This window comes from Phocoena phocoena, chromosome 4 (assembly GCF_963924675.1).
Source record: "Phocoena phocoena chromosome 4, mPhoPho1.1, whole genome shotgun sequence".
Lineage (NCBI taxonomy): Eukaryota > Metazoa > Chordata > Mammalia > Artiodactyla > Phocoenidae > Phocoena > Phocoena phocoena.
The window spans coordinates 49836011-49862018 of NC_089222.1; the positions used below are offsets into that span (position 1 = coordinate 49836011).

Sequence of the window (26008 nt, forward strand, 5' to 3'; positions counted from 1 at the left end):
CTGTCAGCTTCCTTCCTATGACAGTAAGATTAATTTTAGTATTTAAGTGGACATAAACCAACAGAAAATTATTTCAATATTAAATTAAATAATTTAATATTTGTTGAATACCAACAATTTTCTAAGTGCCAAAAAGAACTTAGAAGGTAAGATTCCTGCTCTTGAGGCACCTAATAATGCTTTGCTTTAAAAGTCTCAGTGTCTGGAGTCCTTATTAATTTAATTATAGGCTGATTCATAATTTGTTAGTTTCCAGGATGGGAAGCTATACCAATTCAGTAGAATATCTCATGCCTAAGTCGCAGGGTGATAAGCACGGTATACAGGTGAACTAACAGGCAGCTTTATCTTTGGAATGCTGTTCGCCTTGATGTTGTACATGTGATTAAGCAGCCAAAAAATCATTACAGACTATAAGCTCTGCTTTTCCCCCTTGATTTTTCTGTGGCCCCAAACAGGATGTGGTTTAATTCAAGGTCAGCAGAAATTCAATATGAAAAGATTTGAGTCCAGTAGGAAGTAGGTGGAGGTGGTAGAGAAAATGAGCTAGTCCTCTGTGAGAGGGGTGAAGACGGGTTGACAACCTTGTGTGGGAGAGGAGTGTACGCCAGAGGCTGTGAGAGAGAACTAGGTTATTATTTTCTTTTAATATTTATTTATTTATCTTGGCTGCGCTGGGTCTTAGTTGCGGGCTGAGAAGCACGGCATGTGGGCTTCCGAGTTGCAGCGTGTGAACTGTAAGTTGCGGCATGCCTGTGGGATGTAGTTCCCCCACAAGGGATCGAAACCGCGCCCCCTGCATCGGGAGCGTGGAGTCTCACACACTGGACACCAGGGAAGTCCCCGAGAACTAGGGTATTAAAGGAGGCCAATGCTGGGGTGGGTGAGCTGCTGGAGTTGGAAGAATTTATTAGATAAGGTTTACATTTTCAATTGGATACGCCATCCTCAAGAACAGGTTTGCCTCTTCAAATTGGAGGGTAGCTTACATTTAATGCTTGACTGCTGTTAGGGACAGCATACTTGGTGCACCAACATCATTAAACAAATGATACTTCTAAAAGAAGTTTGTGTGTTTTAATGGAGGCTTTTTCAACCTGACATTTTACTAGTCAACTCTGTGCCTTTCAGTTAAGCCAGACACAAGTGGGTTCTTCTGGTTCCTAAAGAAGATGAGGTAGCACTCGGGAGCTGTTGCAATTATTCTTTGTCACTTACTGGCGCACAGTTTCCCATTTTGCATTTTTTCTCTTTATTGGTACATGTCCTGACATCCTATCTGGATTGTAACTTTCTTGAAAAGAAGGGGAGAGCATAATGCCTGCACCAACTAACCCCATAGGGGTTAATTATGTTGAGGTTTCTCAGACATCTTTTTTTTTTTTTTTTTTTTTTTTGCGGTACGCGGGCCCCTCACTGCTGTGGCCTCTCCCGTTGCAGAGCACAGGCTCCGGACGCACAGGCTCAGCGGCCATGGCTCACGGGCCCAGCCGCTCCGCGGCACGTGGGATCTTCCTGGACCGGGGCACGAACCCGTGTCCCCTGCATCGGCAGGCGGACTCTCAACCACTGCGTCACCAGGAAGCCCACTCAGACATCTTTGACTATTCAGTGACTTTCATTAAGTAAATGTTTTATATTATTTTATTTTATTTTATTTATTCATTTTGCTGTCTCTTCAGCTTAATGGAACTCTCCACTGACAGTTCATTAAAACAAAGACATTTTATTTCAAAGGCAAAATAAGTTAAGGCTCAAACTGGCGTATGTCATTATCTGTACTGTGGGAGTGAGATTGGGGAACTGCAATGGAAATGAGTGTATGTGGCTGGAGTGAAGGGAGTACCCAGATAAAGCTGGCGGTGTCAATGGGGCAGTGAGAGGGCACAGGAGAAAGAAGGGGGAAAGGGAGTCATGGGGGTATTGTTTGCTATCTGTGCTAGCTCAGTAAGGTTAATTAACAGAATAAAAACTAAACTCTTACTAACAGCTGTCAGGATTCCAATCAGGAGTTTGGGTCACAACTTTCGCTCTTGAAGGTTAAGTAAAACAATTAATGTAATACTATTAGGACATGATTACACAGGACATGTGTCTACTATTTATTATCTCATTCCATTCACCAAGCAGTTTATTTCTTTGATGCACATTGGGACAAGCACTCTGATAATGACAAAATGAGAGAATGCTGGCCAAAAATATTTTAAATCCCTTAAGCCGGTGGATTTGAGCATTAATTAATTTTTTTTCTATTCAAGTCATCACAGTGAGCCAAAAGTAAGTATAATTTAGCTCAGAGCCCAATATTTATCTCTACAGGTCACAGAGTCGCTCCAAATGATCAGGACTTGCAGTTGAAACACTTTTCTCTCTTTTTAGTGACATGATCAAATGCTTAATGAAACCACAGAAGAATGCTAGGTGAAAGGAGGCAGGCTTACCCAAAGTTGAAGGTACTAGTAAGCACCATTTTAAGTACAACAGAAAGAAAATGGGCTGTGGGAGGCTTTTTCACAATGTTTACCATTGACTTCCCATTTTGTATCATGTGATTCTCAGTTGAGAAACAGGCATCAAAGATCCAGCAGCAGGATTTATTAGATGGCATAAAGAACATGAAAAACAAATTTTCATATTTGATCTATATACAGCAGGACACACTGGTGAGGCTAGTTAATATTGAATATAAAGGCCTACCTATTCTGAGTAGATATTTTCTTGTTAGAGCAGCTCAATCTGTAGAAAGGAAGCCATATTTTCCTAAAGATATGATTAATATGATGCCAGGTTCCTTTTAAACCCTTTAACAGAGTCCTGTTTTCTTTAAACTAAAGAGATGGCTCAATAGTTTCTCATATTTTGTTACTAAAAATGACATAATTTCTGTGCCCTGATTATCCTATATGCTTAACTGTCTGTGCCTTGTATCTATTTTATTTGTTTATATTTTAAATTTTTATTTATTTTATTTTTTGCTGTGTTGGGTCTTTGTTGCTGCACGCACGCTTTTCTCTAGTTGCGGCGAGTGGGGACTACTCTTCGTTGCGGTGCGCGGGCTTCTCATTGCAGTGGTTTCTCTTGTTGCAGAGCACGGACTCTAGGTGCGTGGGCTTCAGTAGTTGTGGCACGTGGGCTCAGTAGTTGTGGCTCGCGGGCTCTAGAGTGCATGCTCAGTAGTTGTGGTGCACGGGCTTAGTTGCTCTGCAGCATGTGGGATCTTCCCCAACCAGGGCTCGAACCCGTGTCCCCTGCATTGGCAGGTGGATTCTTAACCACTGCGCCACCAGGGAAGCCCCTGTATCTATTTTAATTGCATCACACTGACTTTAAAAATTAATGTCAGAGCACTTCCAGAATGGAAACATGAGGAGCTCCCTGTACACTCGCCCCAATGAAACCACCATAACTGGTGAAAATTATAAATAAAAAAGGACCATTGGATCAGACTGTGGAACAATTTTATGCCCCAGGGCACTGTCAAAAACACTGGAGCAATCAGTTGCCAATTAGTGGAGGCTAACAGCTGGGAGCTATATCCATAAAGGCAAACCAGCTAAAAGCTTGATAGGGAGATGAGGAAAAGAGACAGTCAAAGAGAACCTGACTAAAACCACTGTCATCCCCCAGGGGAGGGACAAGGAGTCAGGGTAACGGTGTGCATGCCAAAGTTGCACTTTCTGAGGAGAGACATTAGAGGCTGCACACTGTGGAGGAAACAAGTCTATTGACCAAGTCTGGCCAACTCACAAATAAACAAGCAAACAATGACAACGACCAGACCTAGAGCCAGTCTGGATAGGTCTTCAGAGTTGCTACCATGGAAATGTACAGTTTGCAACAGAAAAACTTATGAGACATACAAAGAAACAGGCAATGGGACCCATACACACAGAAACTGTCTTTGAGAGGACCCATATGTTGGACTTAGCACACAAAGATTCAAAGCAGCTGTTATAAACATGTCTAAAGAACTAAAGGAAACCATGCTTATGAGTGTAGATTCAAAATTCCTCAACAAAATATTAACAAACCGAATTTAGCAACGTATGAAAACGATTATAATGTCATAACCAAGAGGGATTTTTCCCAGAAATGCAAGACTGGCTTACATCTAAAAGTTAGTGTAACAGGGCTTCCCTGGTGGCACAGTGGTTGAGAGTCCGCCTGCCAATGCAGGGGACACGGGTTCGTGCCCCGGTCCGGGAAGATCCCACATGCCGCGGAGCGGCTGGGCCCGTGAGCCATGGCTGCTGAGCCTGCGCGTCCGGAGCCTGTGCTCCGCAACGGGAGAGGCCACAGCAGTGAGAGGCCCGCGTACCACACACACAAAAAAAGTTAATGTAACATATCACACCAATAGAATAAAGCACAAAACCACATGATAATCTCAATAGACACGGAAAAGGCACTAAACAAAATCCAACACCCTTCATAATAAAAATAGGCAACAAACTAGGAATAGAATGGAACTTCCTCAACCTGATACAGGGCATCTACAAAAAAACTAAAGCAATAATCACATTTATGGTGAAAGACTGAAAACTATCCACATAAGACTGAGAACAATACAAGAATGTTAACATACTTCTCTTTATTCAACATAATACTAGAAGTTCTATCTAATGCAATCAGGCAAGAAAAATAAAAGACATCGAGATTGGAAAGGAAGATGTAAGTCAATCTGTATTCTAAAATGGCATAATCTTGCACACAGGAAATTCTAAGGAATCCACCGAGACACTATTAGAACTAATGAGTTCAGCAAGCTTGTAGGATTCAAGATATATACAAAATCAATTGTATTTCTATACACTAGCAATGAATAATAAAAAATGAAATTAGGATGGGAATGTAAATCGGCACAGCCACTATGGAAAACAGTCGATGTTAACAATGTTTTAACGATGTTAAAAAATGCCAATGCATGGATAGTTGGATGGGTTGACTGATTGGCTAAATATTCATTGTGCACCTGTTCCATGCAATGGCAATCTACAAGGGCCAAGATATGGGGGGTAGCGAAGGAAGAAAAGTCAATCTTCCATCATACCTTCCAGTTGAGTTTCTTCCTTTATTACATTCATTATTACATTTGTTACATATATTATACTAAATTCTTTTCATAAAAGAGGCTATGCTGGGCAGTAACCAAATTCTTCTTTCCAGAAAAGGTACTGTATGATTGAGATGATTTATGCAATTGGAAGAATTCACCAGAGAACAAAGTCTAGATTGTGAGGAACCTCAGTCATTTCCAGTGTCCTCAGGTGCCCATGGTGGATTCAGGACTTCCACGCCGACGGGTCCTGGGGCACAAGCTGAACACAGACGGTCAGCGAGAAGGCGGGACGCTCTACACGTAAAGAACCTCAAGTCCCAGAATCCCATGGGGACTCCAAGTCCCAGAAACCCGCCCGGCAAATCTACTCCGAGTCCCTAGCCGTCTGACCGCGGACGCGACCAAGACAGGAAACTGGGGTGAGATGCCGCAGAATTTGTCCCCCACCATTTTCCTTGTAGGGAGGGGCTTTTTACAGAACTATAGGTACCTCAGTCGTCACATTCTCTTAGTTACAGCCCATAAAAGGCACCCTGCCGGCAAGTTTTTTGTGATGTTCAGCATCCCCTTTCCTCTCTCCCCGTTTCCTTGCCCCCGTAAGAATGGTTCAGCCGGGCATCTTGAGTTGGATCTATGGTTGCACCCGCCCTCCCGCGGAATGTGGGCCTTTGGAGCGTGTGAGGTGGGAGGGGCGGAGGTGGGAGGCGTGCTGGGCCCCGGCTGCAGCAGAGGCAGTGTCTGCCGCTGGCGGTGGGGGGAGCCGTGCGGGTTCCGGCTGCCCCGGCGAGGCGACCTCTGGGCCCGCGCCGCGGGCGTGGAGGACAGGTAGGCGAGCGGGCAGCCGCGGCTCCGGGAGAAACTCGGGCCTCGGAGTCCCCTACGGCGCCCGGTGCGCCCCTCGGCCTCCAGCGTTGAGGCGGGGGAGGAAGGAGATGCCGACCCAGAGAGACAGCAGTACCATGTCTCACCCGATCGCAGGCGGCGGCGGCAGCGGGGACCATTCTCACCAGGTCCGGGTGAAAGCCTACTACCGCGGGTGAGTGTGTGGGGTGGGGGTGGTGGTGAGAGGGAAGGGGAGAGGCCAGCTGGACTTGGCCTGGAGGGGGGGCGGGTGTGGGGCTGGAGATGTGGAAGGGATGGGCTGGGCGGGCAAGTCGGGGAACTCGGGATGGGTGACCGAGTGGTCGGGGGAGGAGCACGGGGCACTGGATTGCGGCACCCCCAAGGTGTGGCGCAGGGCGCCCTGGAATCGCGCGGCTGAGGGTCCTGAGCAGGGTCCGAGGGAGGAGCCTTGGAGTAAGTAGGTCCACCTGGTGAGTCCGAGAGACTCGTCTACCAAGAGATTTACAAGAGCTTTACGTCTTTAAGTCTGGATGTATTAGGGGTTGAGAGTTGATTCTGAGTGATGCCTTAGTTAACTAAGTTTACCACGGGTTTAAAAGACAGGATTGCTTCAGTTTGTTGACCCTTTTGATTACCAGCAGGCCTAAAGCCTCTGGTTCTCTAAGTCAGGTTTGTCTTTATCACATAGACGAGTTCGCGACGTGTACCTGGACTGTGGTCAGGCTGCCAGTATATTAGACATAGGAGTTATTATTTGAGTAAAGTTGATGCGTTTTCAGGGATATGCATTAGGTACTTATGTCTCGCCAAGATTAGGTTGTATATGTGTAAATTAAAATTTGTGAACGCTTCTTTGTCAGTGTTGCTTCAAGGACTGTCCGATAGGGTGAGATATTGCAAGAAGAGAAGAGGATGAGCATAGGCACAGTTTTAAAATCTGTGATTTTTACTCCTATTATTATCTAAGTTATAACTATTGTGGTTACCAGAAATGATCCAGTCCTAAAATCAGTGTATTAAATCATATTCCGTAGTATGACTGTGGTTTGAAATTTCTTTGAGATAACTATATTTGGGAGCATTAGAAAGTTGAACTGTTAGTGTGAGCATAAAGGTTTGAAACTAAGGGTTAACAGAACACCCGACCGCTGTGGCCTGTCTTACTGCTTGTTCAAGCAGAAGTAAATTGCTTTAAAAAACTCAAGCACTAGGAGGTTTGAAACTGCAGTACATACTTTTACATTCCTTAGAGGATCAGTGAAGATAGCAAACTTTCAAAATGCCTCTCTTGTTTTGATTTCAAAGAAAATATAAGCCCCTAAATGTCTTACTGATTTGATGTAAGGACTATCTAGTTTGTTTGCTGCTGTGAAGCCTCTGACCTCTGTCTGTTCATTAGCTTGCCTGTATTTAGTAGTAGTTTAGAGGAGTTATTTTGGACAGTAACAGTGTTTTTGCTTAAACTGATCAGGGAAGTCTTGATTTTCAAACAATAGCTACGCACTTTGCACTGTGGGAAAAAAAAGCTTTGCTTCCTTTACCTTTCCTTTAATTTGACAGATGAGATATTTCACTTTAGAACGTGTTCCATTTTATAGTTGACGGTCTGTGAGTTAGGTACAGAGAATGAAATATAGTACATTTTCTTTTTTTTAAATAGTGTCTGATTATTGACAGTTTAAAAGACGAGATTAAAAAATAAATATACGCACATGGTAGGAAAGTGCAAATTGTTCAGAAGTATAAAATAAAAAGTGTTCCCCATTTAGTCCTCCCAACCTTCAGAGGTAATTACTATTGATAGTTTATTTCTTGTTCTTCTGGAGGTTGCCTTTATTACTTTAAAAGTTATACTTCCGTTTCGTGATTTATCAACTTTACATGGTATCTATTGATTCCTTCCTCTGAAAGATGCGAAATTGGATGCACACTACATTTTGCTTCCTCGCTCTGCGATGCCTCTCAAGTTTTGATTGTTACAGTATAATTTTTAGTTCTCCGGTTTACCTTTCTGACTTTAAATAATATAAATTTTTGACTTATTCAATTCAGGTAGTTTCTGATGATTCCAACTATGAAACACGAAGAAACTAGTGCTTCTTCCTTTTTTCCTATTTTTATTAGTTTGACAACTGTAAATAGGCCCAGTTAGTAAATTAAAATCATTGTAAGCTTCTCTTTTGGAAAGAAATCAAAGTCTTTAGAATGTAGGTATCATATAATATTTTCTTGGTTTATTGCTCCAATTACTTTTTTTTTTAAAGAGGATAAGGACGGCTTCCCTGGTGGCGCAGTGGTTAAGAATCCGCCTGCCAGTGCAGGGGACACGGGTTCCAGCCCTGGTCCAGGAAGATCCCACATGCCGCGGAGCAACTAAGCCCGTGCACCACAACTACTGAGTCTGCGCTCTAGAGCCTGCGAGCCACAACTATTGAGCCCGCGTGCCACAACTACTGAGCCTGCATGCCACAACTACTGAAGCCCGCATGCCTAGAGCCTGTGCTCCGCAGCAAGAGAAGCCACTGCAATGAGAAGCCCGCGCCCCACAACGAAGAGTAGCCCCCGCTCGTGGCAACTAGAGAAAGCCCATGCGCAGCAACGAAGACCCAATGCAGCCAAACATAAATAAATAAATGAAATAAAAAGTTCCCTTTAAAAAATAAATAAATTTAAAAAAATAAATAAAAGAGCATAAGGACTTATAACCCTTTTACTGCTTGACTAAAACGTCTCCAAGACATTCAAGTTAACATTTTCTTTGCTTGTTTTTAAAAACCTATGAATTTTACTAAGTAATGAGTCAAGCCCTTGCCCTTTAGTGCTTTTATTCAATGAAAACTTTCTAATAGTGCCTTCATTCCAAGCCTCATTTAAAGACAACATCAGCACTCTAAATTGTACCAATTTCTGTCCTCTGAAATTAGATCTGTTAAGATTATATGTTTATTAACAATAGTCTAAACTGATGGTTATGATATTACTTAGTCAGCTGCCCATTACTACAAATGAAACTAATCACCAATGAGGATAGTTAATAAACAGGTTGGCTAAGTAGAACACCTGCCTGGTTTTAAAGTAGAAAATTCTTCCCTTACTATCAAGAAATGTAAGGACAATCTGCATTTGAAAAGTTTCTTTTCCTTCAGATCATCTGAACGGGCCGTTATCGATTTTCCCCCATCTCCTAACAATATTTCTTTCCAGTGAATATTGAAATCTCAGAATAGACAGAATATTTTAGTGAATGAATTGCCGTCTCCTTTCAATGATGTGTTTAGTGTTCTCATGCTGTTTAATTTGTTCATAGTGCAACTGTGACGTCTCCCTAGATATACCAGATATTTAATTAGCCTTTTTCTAATTTTTATTCAGGAGATTAATAGCACTGAGAATCTGATTTTATTGGAGGCCACCTAAGAGTGCCTGTCTCCTGGCCTGTACTCCTCTTTCCTCACCACAGGAGCTTGTCAATGAGTGGCCTGCCTTCCTTCAATCATTACCTTGTGGTGTTAGTTTGGAGGAGGAGAAACAGGTTTTGTGGGTTAGTGGTAGATTGCCATTGTGTGTGCTATCGTTCTATAAAGTTACTTGATATTACAGGGTAAAATTTAACAAGGAAATGTCTGGATTACTCGTTTCTTTACGTTATAAATGTAAGAGAAATTTTGCAAAAAGCTTTTTAAACCAGTGCTGTTGAGCAGTTATGAATCCAGAGGATTCTTTCTGTGAATATCTACAAATAAAAAGGGATGAACTCCTTGCATATTTGGAAAGTATAGCTGGTTTAGTGATGAAGTATGCAGGATTTTTCTCACTGTGAACGAGTCTTGGCAAGACTTGTTTTTAAAAGTATTGCAAAATAATTTTAGTGGTATACTTTAGCAATGGTTCTAAGGAAATAAAAATGATATATTAAGTTGAAAGTTGGGGGAATGTGAGTCATTGGTCATGGAGCTTCTGGCATGTCACCTAACCATAGGGCAACAGATCCGTAGCTTCACCAGAGAGAAAGAAGGGACATGGTGGCCTGGTGCCAAAACCAAAACAACCATCTCAGAAATTTGGATTAGATAATGTGGAGATAAATTGCTTGTTAGCAGTGAGGACTGAAGCTGAAGAGTTACGGGAGAGGCTGGTGAGGCCAGGATCACCCATGTGCAAACTGAAGGGCTGAGGAAACAGAGGAAAAAAAGCAGCTCTCTACAGAAAAAAATTTCCTGGATAGCTTTCTAATACAGCTCCCAAACCTCTTATTAAAGTAACTTGAGTGTTTGTTTTCTTTATGGTTGAAATGAGCCTAATTAAAACACTCCAGTCTTGTTTAGGATTTCACATTTTACCAAAGTGTGTTTAAACTCAGTTTAATAAATATTGTTGAACAACTACTATAAGCCAGGCACATGGTACTGGGGTGGGCACAGAGGATGTAGAGTCGATAATACAAGGCTCTGCCCTTGAGGAACCAAGAGACTTGTGGGAGGAAAGACTTTAAAAAGTTAATAAAGGGATTGTGTGTGTGTGTGTGTGTGTGTGTGTGTGTGTGTGTGTGTGTGTGTGTGTAAGGTACGTGCTAGGATGGCTATTGGGGAGAAGTTTGGGGTGAGGAAAGCCCTCCAAGAGGATGAAATGTTTGATGCTTTTAAAGGATAAGTAGGTTTGCCTGGTGGATTATGATGTTGGGTGGGAGGTCATTGCAGGCATTGCACAGCTGCGTGATACGTTTGGAGAATTAAGATCAGTTTAGTCGTTAGTCCCATAGTCATTCCTCATTAGGGCATAAAGTGTGAAGTGGGCACTGATGAGAAGTGAGCTAATAAGAAGGTTCACAAGCACTAGATCATGAAGACTCTCGAATATCATACTTTGGGCTTCAGACTTTTTCTTGTTGGTGAAGGTTTTAAGTAAGAGGGATGCACGATTTAGATTTTTATTTTAGAAAGATCACTCTTGGAACCAGTATAGTAGACGAATTAGCAATGGATGAGACTAACTGGAGGCTTTGGAAGTAGTCCAAGTGAGAGATTCTGAGGAGTTGGAAAAGAGGATATGGATTCAATGGCGATTTTAGCGGGTAGAGTCAATATGAATTAGAGAATGATTGCCTGTGGAGAAGAGAGAGGGTCTGAGTCAGACATGGATTTCTCATTTGGAGAGACTAGGGAATAGAAAAGAAAGAGATTTATTAGAGAGGGTAATTAATTACCTGGAACAAGTAATCAAATTTTGAACTCGGGGTGCTTTGGGAGCATCCAGGTGGAAATGTCCAGAATTAACTGACCAACTGTTTTTTGTGTGCCTGCTCTGTATGACAGCTAACCTATGTAGGAGCATGGCTGAGAATGATGATAGGAACAAAAATGCCACCAATGGGGCTTCCCTGATGGTGCAGTGGTTAAGAATCCGCCTGCCAATGCAGGGGACATGGATTCGAGCCCTGGTCTGGGAAGATCCCACATGCTGCAGAGCAGCTAAGTCTGTGAACGACTACTGAGCCTGAGCTCTAGAGCCCTCGAGCCACAACTACTAAGCCCGCACGCCTAGAGCCCGAGCTCCGCAACAAGAGAAGCTACCGCAATGAGAAACCTGCGCACAAGGAAGAGTAGTCCCAGCTCGCCACAACTAGAGAAAGCCCGCACACAGAAACGAAGACCCAACACAGCCAAAAATAAATAAAAATTAAAAAAAAAAAAAATGCCACCAATGGCCAAATACAGATCACAAAGACAAGGCACTAAAGCTAAATTTTAAAAATACAGAGATATATAAAGTAGGCTCTCACCCCCTCTTCATAGGGATAGCCATTGTTAACAGGTGGGGATATTCTACATCATATCAATATATCTGTAAGTGTAGGTGTGTGTATACATACAGACACACCCTTTTATTTTTCCAATAAATGGGTTCATATTTCTATACATGTTTCTTTAACTTGAGTTTTTTCATTCATGGTCATTTTTCCATGTCAGGATAGACAGATAAATAGGTAGATACATACAGATAGAGCAATCCACCTCTTTCATTATAATTGGTGCATAGTGTTCCATAGTATTGTTATACCACAGTTCATTTAATCTTTTTTTCTGATTGATGAACTTTCATTAAATTGCTTTGTCAAATCATGTTGAAGGAACATCCTTATAGTTAATATGTATTCTTGCAAACATGGTCAAAGATATGCCTGCTTTAAAACTTGATATTATCTTCCAAAAATGTATCAATTGACATTCCCAGCAAGTGTACAAATGAAGCATTTTCCTTATGCTCCCATTGCATGTTATTGGTCTTTTACATTCTTGCAAATACAATTGGCAAAAAATGCTAACTTTTTTTTTAACAATATTGAGAGGTAAATATCATTATCTCCATTTTATGGATGATAACTTCGAGGCTTAGTAAAGCATAATACAAAGCTGAGTCTTACCCTTCAGAGAAATTTCCCTTTACCCTTTTACTATATTGATGGGGCTTTTTAAGATTACTTTTTTTTCTTTATTGTCAAATTCATATTTCACAGTTATTCTTTCAAGTCAATTTTCTATCTCCTTGATTTTTAAAAATGGAAGTTTCATTATGGTTTTCTTATAATTAACAATTAATTTGAGGGGGGGATACTTTGAGATTGTATGAATATTTCCTTAAAACCTTTGACCCAGTGATTTTACCATCCATGGATAATCCTGCTTACAAAACTTTTTTTTCCTTCTGATTGTACTATGTTTAATTTAGGAGAGAAGCTTATGTTGAGATAGCAGAAGGACTGAATATGGTTCTTTTTCAGGTTTATTTTTAAAAGCAATTAGTCCTAAGGAAAAACTTTAGATTCTATATTTTAGAACATAGGAACATAATGAATGCTTAAAACTGTTTGACTGCTGAAGCAAAGTTAAAAATGCTTTTTTTAAAAAAAAATTCAGCTAAAACTATATCTAAATTTGCCATTTTGGGCATCTTTGTGGTGAAGCAGACTGTATTCTGTTGAAGTCCAGTGGTAAGCTAATTTATGCCAACACTGAAGTTAAAACCAGGAAAAATAAGAATCTTCCATGCATGATTTGTTTTGTACCTTTAGAAGTAATATCTTTATTTTGCAGCTTACTTTTAGCTTTGGTACTATAATAAGGATTTGGTGATTGTGGGGTATATGAACATGGTGCTTTCCAATTACTTGGAGAGTTATTTATAAGAAACTTCCTTAAATGTTTTAGTTCCTGGAACTTAAGGAGTGGCAGTTGGTAAATCATGACTCCTTCATTGAGTCCCTTTAGGATGTATGTACTTATTACTTTTAAAGGATTACACAGATGTTTTAAAAATATTTGTATTTTCTGGGCTTCCCTGGTGGCGCAGTGGTTGAGAGTCCGCCTGCCGATGCAGGGGACATGGGTTCGTGCCCCGGTCCGGGAAGATCCCACATGTCGCGGAGCGGCTGGGCCCGTGAGCCATGGCTGCTGAGCCTGCGCGTCCGGAGCCTGTGTTTCGCAGCAGGAGAGGCCACAGCAGTGAGAGGCTCGCGTACTGCAAAAAAAAAAAAAAAAAAAAATTTGTATTTTCTGATAAATATTTTACAGCTCTTGAAAAATAAAGTTTCTGAAAATTCCCTATTGTTTGCAGATGTGCTTACGTATGTGTTAATTTTAACTACGTGTGGACCTTAATAAGGAAGTCTTATTTTGATGACATCTGATCATACTAATTTTTTCTCCTTGCATTCAAAAAAGATAATGTCACGCTTGTTCTTTGCCAGGGAAATTCAGTGGGAGCCTTTTCTTCTCTTCTGATTTAATTCTAAAATATACTCTCTCAATCCTCACCCCCTCATGCTAGTAACCTTGAGGATATTTTGAAAGAAAAATTACTTTAAGGTAAGCAGGTTCCCTTTTTTTAAAAAAATTAATTTATGTATTTAGTTTTGGCCGTGCTGGGTCTTCATTTCTGTGTGAGGGCTTTCTCTAGTTGTGGCAAGCGGGGGCCACTCTTCATCGCGGTGCGCGGGCCTCCCACTGTTGTGGCCTCTCTTGTTGCAGAGCATAGGCTCCAGACGCGCAGGCTCAGTAGTTGTGGCTCACAGGCCCAGTTGCTCCGCGGCATGTGGGATCTTCCCAGACCAGGGCTCAAACCCATGTCCCCTGCATTGGCAGGCAGATTCTCAACCACTGCGCCACCAGGGAAGCCCCAGCAAGTTCCCTTTTAACGTCACTAGAAGAAGGAACTATTTTAAAATATATTTAAATATATACTATATATACTATTAAAATATACTATTTAAAATATAAATTTTAAAAATAATTAAAACAGGGACTTCCCTGGTGGTCCAGTGGTTAAGACTTTGCCTTCCATTGCAGGGGGTGTGGGTTCGATCCCTGGTCAGGTAGCTAAGATCCCACATGCCTCGTGGCCAAAAAACCAAAACATAAAACAGAAGCAAGGACTTCCTTGGTGGTGCAGTGGTTAAGAATCCTCCTGCCAGTGCAGGGGACACGGGTTCGAGCCCTGGTCCAGGAAGATTGCACATGCCGTGGAGCAACTAAGCCTGTGCACCACAACTACTGAGCCTGCTCTCTAGAGCCCGCGAGCCACAACTACTGAGCCCGTGTGCCACAACTACTGAAGCCCGCATGCCTAGAGCCTGTGGTCTGCAACAAGAGAAGCCACCTCAGTGAGAAGCCCACACACCGCAACGAAGAGTAGCCCCCACTTGCTGCAACTAAGGATAACCTGCCCCCAACATCGAAGACCCAACACAGCCAAAAATAAATTAAAAAAAAAAAAGAAACCAGAAGCAATATTGTAACAAATTCAACAAAGACTTTAAAAATGATCCACATCAAAAAAAATCTTTAAAAAATTAAAACAATTTAAAAAATTTATAACAATCATTTAAATTTGTTTTATATCTTATTTATAATTATCATAAAATCATACCTTTACATGGTAGAAAAAATAATAATATTCTATGCCATTCAGAAAGGTCTAAGTATTGGTTTGGCCAAAAAGGTCGTTCAGGTTTTTCCCTAACATCTTAAAAACCCAAATGAACTTTTTGGCCAACCCAATACAAAGTACATCTTCTTTCCATCTCTAGTCTCTCCTTAATCCCCTGTTCCACCACCTAGAGTTAACTACTATTAAAATTCTGCTTTCTTTTATTATATTTGTTGATCAGTATGGAAGATGAGGAATTTAGCACTGCTTCATTGCCTCCTCCCCTGACTATTTTTAGTTTTTCTTGTGGTTACATTTATAACTTAAATAATATACCTCCTCCCGCTTCTCTTTTTTATTTATAATTGTGGTAAAAAAATTTTAATTGACCATCTTAACCATTTTTAAGTGTACAGTTGAGCAGTGTTAACTATATTCACATTGTTATGTGACCAATCTCCAGAACTTTTTCATTTTGCAAAACTGAAACTACATACTAACAACTCTCCCATTCTTCTCCAACCCTCAACCCCTGGCAACTACTATTCTGTTGTCTGTTTCTATGAATTTGACTACTCTAGATACTTCATATAAATGGAGTCATACAGTGTTTGTCTTTTTGTGGCTGGCTTATTTCATTTAACATAACATCTTCAAGCTTCATTCATATTGTAGCATGTGTCAGAATTTCCTTTCTCTTTAATGCTGAGTAATATTTCTTTGTATTTATATATCACATTTAGTTTATGTATTCATCCGTCAGTGGACCCTTGGGTTGCCTCCACCTTTTGGCTATTGTGAATATTGCTGCTATGAATGTGGATGTACAAATATCTTTTGGATTCCCTGTTTTCAGTCCCAGAAGTGGAATTGCTGGATCATATGGAAATACTATTTTTAATTTTTTTGAGGAGCATCCATACTGTTTTCTATAGCTGCTGCACCATTTTACATTCCTACCAACAGAGCACAGGGTGCTAATTTCTCCACATCTTCGATTATACTCGTTCTGTTTTTTTCATAGTAGCCATCCTAATGGATGTAAGGTGACATTTCATTATGGTTTTTTCTTATTGGCGTATAGTTCATTTACAATGTTGTGTTAATTTCTGCTGTATCATTATAGTTTTGATTTACATTTCTCTAATAATTAGTGATGATGAACATCTTTTTTTTAACATCTTTATTGGAGTATAATTGCTTGACAATGGTGTGTTAGTTTCTGCTTTACAACAAAGTGAATCAGTTATACATATACATCTATCCCCATACCTCTTCCCTCTTGCATCTCCCTGAACATCTTTTTGCTAAGCTTGTTGGCCATTTGTATATCCTTTTGGAGAAGTGTCTGTTCAAGTCCTTTGACTATTTTTAAGTTTCAAGTTATTTGTTTTTTTCTTGTTCCCTGCATTTACATTTAATTATTAGTTGTAAATATATTGACTCTCCACTAAGAAAGAGACATTTTTGAAATTACACTTCCTTTTGCTTTCTCTACATCTTGATTTTTCTTGGTAATTTTTATGTTGTAAAGGTTTATAACATTATTCTGTTCTTTAACTCCTATTTTTTTAAAGTATTTTTAAAAAGCATTTATAATGAATTCTTATGTAAGTGTGATGCACTTGAAAAGCCAAGAAGTGTGTTTAGATGCTTAGAGAAGGAAAAGTAATCTTGTGTCAGTAAAACTTCTTTTAAGGGTTCCTGTTAACTTTAGTTTTGGGGGCTGGTATGTTTTCTCCATAAATTTTATCCCATCTGTTTTCAATCATCTAGGATTTTCTCATACTTTTTGGTCTGCTGCTGCTGCCGTTTTTGTGTTCTAAGACTTTGATAAACTTGTCATTTCAGTTTTCTGTCATTTCATTAGGCCCTTAGGATGAAAGGTTATAGGTGTTTGTTCCCTCCACCATATTAAACCAGAAGCATCTGTTTTTGTTTTGTTTTTTGTTTTTCTGTGTATTTTTTTAGAAGGTTGGATTATTTTTATCTAATAAGGGTCCACTTCTAGTTAAAGTGTTATATGAATTAATAATGTTTTAAAATTTATTGAACACATTTAGAGTATGCTATATGCTAGGTACTATTATAAGTATTTTAAACATGAATTCACTTACTCCATTAAATCCTTATAATATCATAGGAGATAATATTATTCTCATTTTATAGATGAGGAAATTGAACCAACAGAGAAGTTAAATAAATCACCTAAGGTTATACAGCTGGTAAGTGATAGAACCTGGATTCAAACCCAAGCATACTGGCTTTAGCTCTCATGGTCTTAACCATTATACTATGGCTGCCTCGTATATGTCACTCATCCATTGTGGAATGCTTTTTTTTTTTTTTTTTTTTTTTTTTTTGCGGTACACGGGCCTCTCACTGCTGTGGCTGCTCCCATTGCAGAGCACAGGCTCCGGACACGCAGGCTCAGCGGCCATGGCTCACGGGCCCAGCCGCTCGGTGGCATGTGGGATCTTCCCGGACCGGGGCACGAACCCGTGTCCCCTGCATCGGCAGGCGGACTCTCAACCACTGCGCCACCAGGGAAGCCCTGGAATGCTTTTTATTTTACATTTCTTCATGCTTTTTTTAGAGACCAACATATGACACCTCCATTCACTCAACATATATTAATTGAACATTCATTCTGAGCCAGACGCAGCTTCAGGTATTGGTGATGCAGCAGTGAGCAAGACAAAACGCCTGCTCGCATGTTTAGTTGGGGGAGACAGACTGTAAAATATGTATAATTTATATATGCTGGCAACGTATTTTCTCTGAAGAATAAAAAACAATTAACTAGCTTCATACACTAAAGTAGACCCATTTAATCTCGGAAACAAGGGTTACAGTTTTTATTAGCCAAACTTTTTTTTTTAAATTTATTCATTATTATTTTTTGTCTGCATTGGGCCTTTGTTGCTGTGCACGGGCTTTCTCTAGCTGTGGCGAGCAGGGGCTACCCTTTGTTGTGGTGGCTTCTCTTTTTGCGGAGCCTGGGTTCTAGGCACGTGGGCTTCAGTAGTTGTGGCTAGCGGGCTTCAGTAGTTGTGGCTCACGGGCTCAGTAGTTGTGGCGCATGGGCTCAGTTGCTCCGTGGCACGTAGGATCTTCCCGGACCAAGGATCGAACCTGTGTCCCCTGCATTGGTAGGTGGATTCTTATCCACTGCACCACCAGGGAAGTCCCTAACCAAACTCTTAAAAGTGAAATTGACTGACTGTATCCATTATGCTTTTGTCACAAAATAACATCTAATGATAGCTGTGGGCTGGGTGGATGCTGCTGTGGGAGGTGGTGTTGCAGATTAGCATGCAGGTGGTTTTGCAGGAGTGCTTTTGGGGTTGGCAGCTATGGAAGTGAAGGGGAGAAGCAAGCTTAGGTAGGAAAAAATCAAGATGCCCTGAAGTCCCTACAGAAGTCTTAGTTGACCCTCCAGGGAGTTCTGAAGATGAGTTGACATTTCAGAGCTTTCCTGAGTCACGTCTGGGACCTTTATACCCCCATATTGAATTGGCTGTTGGTTGTGGGCTGACCAGGAAGGGGATTTGACTATAGGCGAGCAGTCACATCTCTGAAGGAGGCTGAAGACTGGGGATGTCTACCGGTAGCACTCCCGGTAGCTGGGATGACAAATGCTCCATTGCTAATGGGGGATTCTGGAGGTGGGGTGGAGAGCCGGCAGGTCAGATCACAGCATCCACCACGAGTGTCATTAGGAGATGTGGATTTGAGTTTGCATTCTGTTTCCTAACTGTGAGACTCCGGCAAATATTCCCCTGTGCTAAGCTTTTTAAATCTGTAAAACAGGATTAGTAGGTCTAGTTTGACAGTTATTATGAAGATCATGTAAGATGTTTGTTCAAACACCTGAAACATGCTAAATATTCTGTACATGTTTATAGGCTAAGGAAACATAAACAGTGATATTTCCTTGTCAAGAGTGCACTTTTTAGAAGTTGGGTTTTTCCTGGAAAATACTACTTCTACATTCAGTTAAGAAATATTTGAGTCCCTATTATATAAATAGTTATGTGAATATAGTAAAAAGTCAAGAATGTTTATCTTCCAGCTGTTTATAATCTAGCTAAGGATGTGTGTATATAATTAGTTGAATAACAAAAATTGGAACAAAAGATACATGTTGGACAGGTTTAGAAGTATAGACCATCAGGCTTATGTGGTTGAAAAAGTTTTAATGGAAGTTGATATTGAAGAAAAAAGTTGATGTTGAAGAAAGAAGGTTGATGTTAAAGAAAGATCCCCACCTCCCTCCTTAAACTGAGGACAGGTCAGGATTAAAACTTAGATCATCAAGGTCTTATGTGTAGTGGTTTGAGTAAACAGATGTCTGTAATAAAGAGTTTGTATCGGGAATGGTGCGATCACGTTGAGAATAGAAATTGGAACAAGCTTATCAAGAGTCTTAAATACCACAGAGAGAGTTGGAATTACAGATTTAGGAGACCCTTACATAGAGATAATAGTTAAAACATTGAATGTGAATTAGGTTTCAGAAAGAGAGAGACAATGAATGAGAGAGGTTGTGAAGAATGTCTTGTGATTGGAGATAGAGGAGACTTAATAAGTGTTCAGAATAGTAGAAAGGGAGCCAGGGAAGCAGACTGTTATGAAAGCTAAGGCAAGAGGGTTCCAAGAGGCAGGGATAGAAAACCATGAGATGCTTAGAAAGAGAATGATTATCAAGAAAAGGCCATTCAGTTTCTATGTGTGGCTTTCTGCTTAAAGCCCCTAAAGACTGCAGTTTTAACTTTTTTGCACATGTCTAAAATTTTTAATACCTTATTTCTTACTCTGTGTTCTACGTTCCAACTACACATGTGTGCTTGCACAGTCCCTAACACAGTGTCATTTCCTTCCTTTCTTCAACAAATATTTATTGAATACCCATTCTGTGCTAGACACCGCGTTGGCCACTAGGAATATAATGAACAAAATTCCTATTTTAATCAGGCTTACATTCTAGCTGGGGTAGATGGTAGACTATAAACATTGGTTTATCTGTCCAGTGATAGAAGAGGTAGGTCAGAGGGGCAGCTAGGGCCATTCACACAGGGCCTTGTAGACACTGCTAGAGACTTTGGATTTCCCTTTACTTTGGGGAAAGACATTTGGAGAGTTTAAAACAAAGGAAAGACATGAACTACATTAATTTTGTAAAACGCTTATGACAGAGGTCACTATATGTGTGTTAAATTAAGAGTCATTCCATCTGTTTGACTTACCTTTGAAAGGATAACTGTGGCTGGCTACAACATGGAGATTAGATCACAGGGAGCCTTCTTATGGGTCCCTGGAGGAAAACCCAGGCTTCTGTTCTAAAACATTTTGTTATGTTTTTTTTTTTTTTTTGTGGTACGCGGGCCTCTCACTGCTGCGGCCTCTCCCGTTGCGGAGCACAGGCTCCGGACGCGCAGGCCCAGCGGCCATGGGTCACGGGCCCAGCCGCTCCGCGGCATGTGGGATCCTCCCGGACCGGGGCACGAACCCGCGTCCCCTGCATCGGCAGGCGGACTCTCAACCACTGCGCCACCAGGGAAGCCCTTTTGTTATGTTTTTAAGTCTCGTTGTGAATAGCTGCTAGGTGGATTTATTTAAGTACTATGACTTATCCAACAGTAATATAAAAATAAACACACGTTTATGTCAATTCCTTCATTTTTTTTGGTGTCTACCTTAAAATATGAATCCTATTTTAAAACGAATTTTAGCAAATGAGTTGTTAATCTGGGTGATTAATCCATGGAAGTCAGGGCTGAGGAAGAGGACATGGCAGACCTTTGTCAAATTTTTGAAGGGCCATCTCTTGGATGAAGGTAAACTTTTGGGGGAGGGGAGATCTAGGACTAGAGATTGAAAGAGATTTCAGTTAAGTATAATGCAGAGTTTGTCAGTAATAGAGCTGTTTGTGGAGTGGAATGCCTCACAAGAGTGAGCTTCTGATAACTAACATTAAAGCAAAAGTGGAACTACTATCTGTTAGAGCAGTTAGGCTTCCTGAATGAGGAGGGGAGACTGAATTAAGGTTTCTCACAAAATCACTATTTTAATCTTTAAGCATTATTCAATGTTGGTATTTTATTTTTTACAGAGAGAGTTTACTGGAAGCGGCACAGGCTGGTGCACACACAAAATAACTGAAGTCCATCAAATGGTCAGCCATTCAGTAATATGTAGAGCATTATTAGTCTTAGTCATTGTCTAACTTAAAACTCCTTTTCTTTTTCAGGGATATCATGATAACACATTTTGAACCTTCAATCTCCTTTGAGGGCCTTTGTAATGAGGTTCGAGACATGTGTTCTTTTGACACCGAACAGCTTTTCACCATGAAATGGATAGATGAAGAAGGTGAGTGAATAAAGAGATGGCTGTCTGTGTGAGCATTTGATTTAAGATACCATTTTGTAATTTTTTTAAGCAATAAAGCTATATTTAATTTCAATCAATCAAAATTTTGTAGCTTTGGGCTTCCCTGGTGGCGCAGTGGTTGAGAGTCCGCCTGCCGATGCAGGGGACACGGGTTCGTGCCCCGGTCCGGGAAGATCCCACATGCCGCTGAGCGGCTGGGCCCGTGAGCCATGGCCGCTGAGCCTGCGCGTCTGGAGCCTGTGCTCCGCACCGGGAGAGGCCACAACCAGTGAGAGGCCCGCGTACCGCAAAAAAAAAAAAAAAAAACTTGTAGCTTTTAGAATCTATTGCTCAAGACTGCACGTAAGCAACTTAAATGCAAAGTATACTGGTAGTGCTTAAGGGAAGCAGACTGTGCACTTTTTTTGTTTTGCTCTCCTTCTATTTAATATTTTTTTATTAGTTATCTATTTTATACATATTAGTGTATATATGTCAATCCCAGTTTCCCATTTCATCGCCCCCCCCCCCAACCCGCTTTCCCCCCTTGGTGTCCATATGTTTGTTCTCTACATCTCTGTCTCTATTTCTGCCCTGCAAACCAGTTCATCTGTACCATTTTTCTAGATTCTACATATATGTGTTAATATACGATATTTGTTTTTCTCTTTCTGACTTACTTCACTCTGTATGACAGTCTCTAGGTCCATCCACGTCTCTACAAATGACCCAATTTCATTCCGTTTTATGGCTGAGTAATATTCCATTGTATATATGTACCACATCTTCTTTATCCATTCGTCTGTCGATGGGCATTTAGGTTGCTTCCATGACCTGGCTATTGTAAATAGTGCTGCAATGAACATTGTGGTACATGTATCTTCTTGCATTATGTTTTTTTCTGAGTGTATGCCCAGTAGTGGGATTGCTGGGTCATATGGTAATTCTATTTTTAGTTTTTGAAGGACCCTCCATACTGTTCTCCATAGTGGCTGTATCAATTTACATTCCCACCAACAGTGCAAGAGGATTCCTTTTTCTCCACACCCTCTCCAGCTTTTGTTGTTTGTAGATTTTCTGATGATGCCCATTCTGACTGGTGTGAAGTGATACCTCCTTGTAGTTTTTATCTGCATTTCTCTAATAATTAGTGATGTTGAGCAGCTTTTCATGTGCCTCTTGGCCATCTGTATGTCTTCTTTGGAGAAATGTCTGTTTAGGTCTTCTGCCCATTTTTGGATCGGGTTGCTTGTTTTTTTAATATTGAGCTGCATGAGCTGTATATATATTTTGGAGATTAATCCATTGTCCATTGATTCATTTGCAAATATTTTCTCCCATTCTGAGAGTTGTCTTTTTGTCTTGTTTATAGTTTCCTTTGCTGTGCAAAACTTTTAAGTTTCATTAGGTCCCATTTGTTTATTTTTGTTTTTATTTCCATTACTCTAGGAGGTGGGTCAAAAAAGATCTTGCTGTGATTTATGTCAAAGAGTGTTCTTCCTATGTTTTCCTCTAAGAGTTTTATAGTGTCCGGTCTTGCATTTAGGTCTTTAAACTATTTAAGTTCATTTTAGTGTATGCTGTTAGGGAGTGTTCTAATTTCATTCTTTTACATGTAGCTGCCCAGTGTTCCCAACACCACTTATTGAAGAGGCTGTCTTTTCTCCATTGCATATCCTTGCCTTCTTTGTCATAGATTAGTTGACCATAAGTGCATGGGTTTATTTCTGGGTTTTCTTTTCTGTTCCATTGATCTATATTTCTGGTTTTGTGCCAGTAGCATATTGTCTTGATTACTGTAGCTTTGTAGTATAGCCTGAAGTCAGGGAGTCTGATTCCTCCAGCTCTGTTTTTTTCCCTCAAGATTACATTGGGTATTTGGGGTCTTTTGTGTCTTCATACAAATTTTAAGATTTTTTGTTCTATTTCTGTAAAAAATGCCACTAGGGATTGCATTGAATCTGTAGGTTTCTTTGGGTAGTATAGTCATTTTCACAATGTTGATTCTTCCAATCCAAGAACATGGTATATCTCTCCATCTGTTTGTGTCATCTTTGATTTCTTTCATCAGTGTCTTATAGTTTTCTGAGTGCAAGTCTTTTACCTCCTTAGGTAGGTTTATTCCTAGGTATTTTATTCTTTTTGTTGCAATGGTGAATGGGATTGTTTCCTTAATTTCTCTTTCTGATCTTTCATTGTTAGTGTATAGGAATGCAAGAGATTTCTGTGCATTAATTTTATGTCATGCAGCTTTACCAAATTCATTGATTAGCTCTAGTAGTTTTCTGGTGGCATCTTTAGGATTCTCTATGTATAGTATCATGTCATCTGCAAGCAGTGACAGTTTTACTTCTTTTCCAGTTTGGATTCCTTTTATTCCGCTTTCTCCTCTGTTTGCCGTGGCTAGGAGTTCCAAAACTATGTTGAATAATAGTGGCAAGAGTGGATATCCTTGTCTTGTTCCTGATCTTAGAGGAAACACTTTCAGTTTTTCACTATTGTGAATGATGTTTCCTGTGGGTTTGTCATATATGGCCTTTATTATGTTGAGGTAGGTTCCCTCTGTGCCCACTTTCTGGAGGGCTTTTATCATAAATGGGCGTTGAATTTTGTCAAAAGCTTTTGATTTAAGGTACCATTTTGTCTTTTTTTTAAATTAATTAATGAATTAATTTTTGGCTGCATTGGGCCTTTGTTGCTGCACGCAGGCTTTCTCTAGTTGAGGTGAGCGGGGGCTAACCTTTGTTGTGGTGCACAGGCTTCTCATTGCAGTGGCTTCTGTTGTTGCAGAGCACAGGCTCTAGGCATGCGGGCTTCAGTAGTTGTGGTACGTGGGCTCAGTAGTTGTGGCTCGCGGGCTCTAGAGTGCAGGCTCAGTAGTTGTGGCACAGGTTGCTCCATGGCATGTGGGATCTTCCCGGAGTAGGGCTCGAACCTGTGCCCCCTGCACTGGCAGGCAGATTCTCCACCACTGTGCCACCAGGGAAGCCCTGTTTTTAAAACGTAATAAAAGTCCTAATTAACTTAAGGAGGGAAAGGTATATTAGAAATTTCATGCCATTCTTATTTTCCTTCAAGTATTTGAGTATCAAAGAGTACAGCTTGGTTTTGCCCTTTTTACCCTTAAATATAGTGAAATTAATGTGACTTTTTTCCAGCAATAAGGTAAACATCTCATTAAATAGTGTTACATTTTAGTTTAATTTTGAATATATGTTGCCTTATATTTTAAGAGATTACTTTCAATAATTTGACAGTACTTTACAGCAAATATTCTTTAAAGAAAATGTTTTAGAAAAAGTGTAAAAGTGATTGTGACAACCATTACTTCAAAGGTGGTGGCAAAAACTTGATTCAGAAAACATTTATTGAATATGTGTGTGTTGAGGATAGATACTTTCTATCCTCAAACTCCACAGGGAGATGGACATGTGAAGAACAAATGTGACAGTTGAACCTAAATGCATAGGGGCCTCAGAATACAAAAGAGGAGCATCCGCATATGCCTGAAATATTTGCAAAGTTTGAACTAACCGTATAACAGAGTAAAAGTTTTTGAAATGGAGTAGATGAGGGGAGAACCAGAAAGAAAGAATAATATATAAAAAGGCACAGAGGTATGAAGAACATGGTGTGTGGGGAAGAGCAGTAATTCACTAAATTGAAAGTATGGGGAGGCCTCGTTCTGGCGGTCCCATATTGAACTAGAGTTGGAAGAGGTGAGTCTGGTCTCAAAATGGAGGTAAAACCACCACCAGGTCACTCCCAGCCTGCTGCCACCAGGAGGAGGGCCGTGATCCAAAGGAACCAGCGCTGTTGAGAAAACTGTTTATTGGAGGTCTGAACTTTGAAACTACAGATTATAGTTTAAGAAAACATTTTGAGAAATGGGGCACACTTACGGATTGTGCAGTGATGAGAGACCGCCAAACAAAACTTCCCAGGACCTCTAGTTTTGTGACTTACTCTAGCGTTGAAGAGGTGGATGCACAGTGAGTGCAGGACCGCCGAGGTTGATGGGTGTTTGGTGGAACCAAAGAGAGCTGTTTCTAGAGAGGATTCTGTAAAGCCTGCTGCCCTTCCGAAAGTGAAGAAACTTTTTGTTGGTGGTGTTAAAGAAGATACAGAAGAATATGAGAGACTACTTTGAAAAGTATGGCAGGATTGAAACCATAGAAGTTGGTCTTTCAACCATGGAAGACAGGCAGAGTGGAGAAAAGAGGATTTGCTTTTGTAGTTTTGATGATCATGATACAGTTGATAAAATTGTTGTTCAGAAATACCACACAATTAACGGGCATAACTGTGAAGTGAAAAAGGTGTGACTCATAGTTCTTTCTAAATAGCTATTAAGTGTCCTAATTTTCTGGGGAAACTATATAACTGTCTCATTCAAGTAAAGGTTAAACTTTTCATTAAGGTCTGTTGATTCCCATGTGATCCTTTTTACACTGGTGAATTCTGATACCAGTCTTTTCTTAATTTTAGGCTTACAGAGCCAGTAGTAATTATTTTTGAGTTCCTTGCAATTATTTTTCAGTTGTAATTTTTCATCTTTATTTTTAGCCATGTAGGCATTGGGGCATGCTTATATGGAGAAGAAATTTTCTCTAGGATCAGTGGAAGACAGGACTATAATTTGATTTCTCTGGTTTATGAGAAACATTGTTCTAGAAGCTAAACATTTAATTGTGGGATTTTATATCAGAGCAAATAAAGATCATACTTCATTTCTTTACACAGATTTATGACAGCCATTCTTCTTCTTTGTGTTCAAAACTAGTTTTACTGATTTGTTTTGATGTGCAT

The 26008-nt window shown here is 40.4% G+C and overlaps 1 protein-coding gene across 1 annotated transcript in view; it reads left to right on the top strand.

The window, feature by feature from the left end:
• Positions 1-5868: 5868 nt before the first annotated feature.
• Positions 5869-26008, top strand: part of PRKCI (protein kinase C iota) — a 77754-nt gene continuing 57614 nt past the window's right edge. Inside the window, exons 1-2 of the mRNA XM_065877070.1 lie at positions 5869-6095; positions 21078-21199. Coding sequence (XP_065733142.1) covers positions 5992-6095; positions 21078-21199 — 226 coding nt within the window. The 5' untranslated portion in view covers positions 5869-5991. The remainder of the gene's footprint in view (positions 6096-21077; positions 21200-26008) is intronic.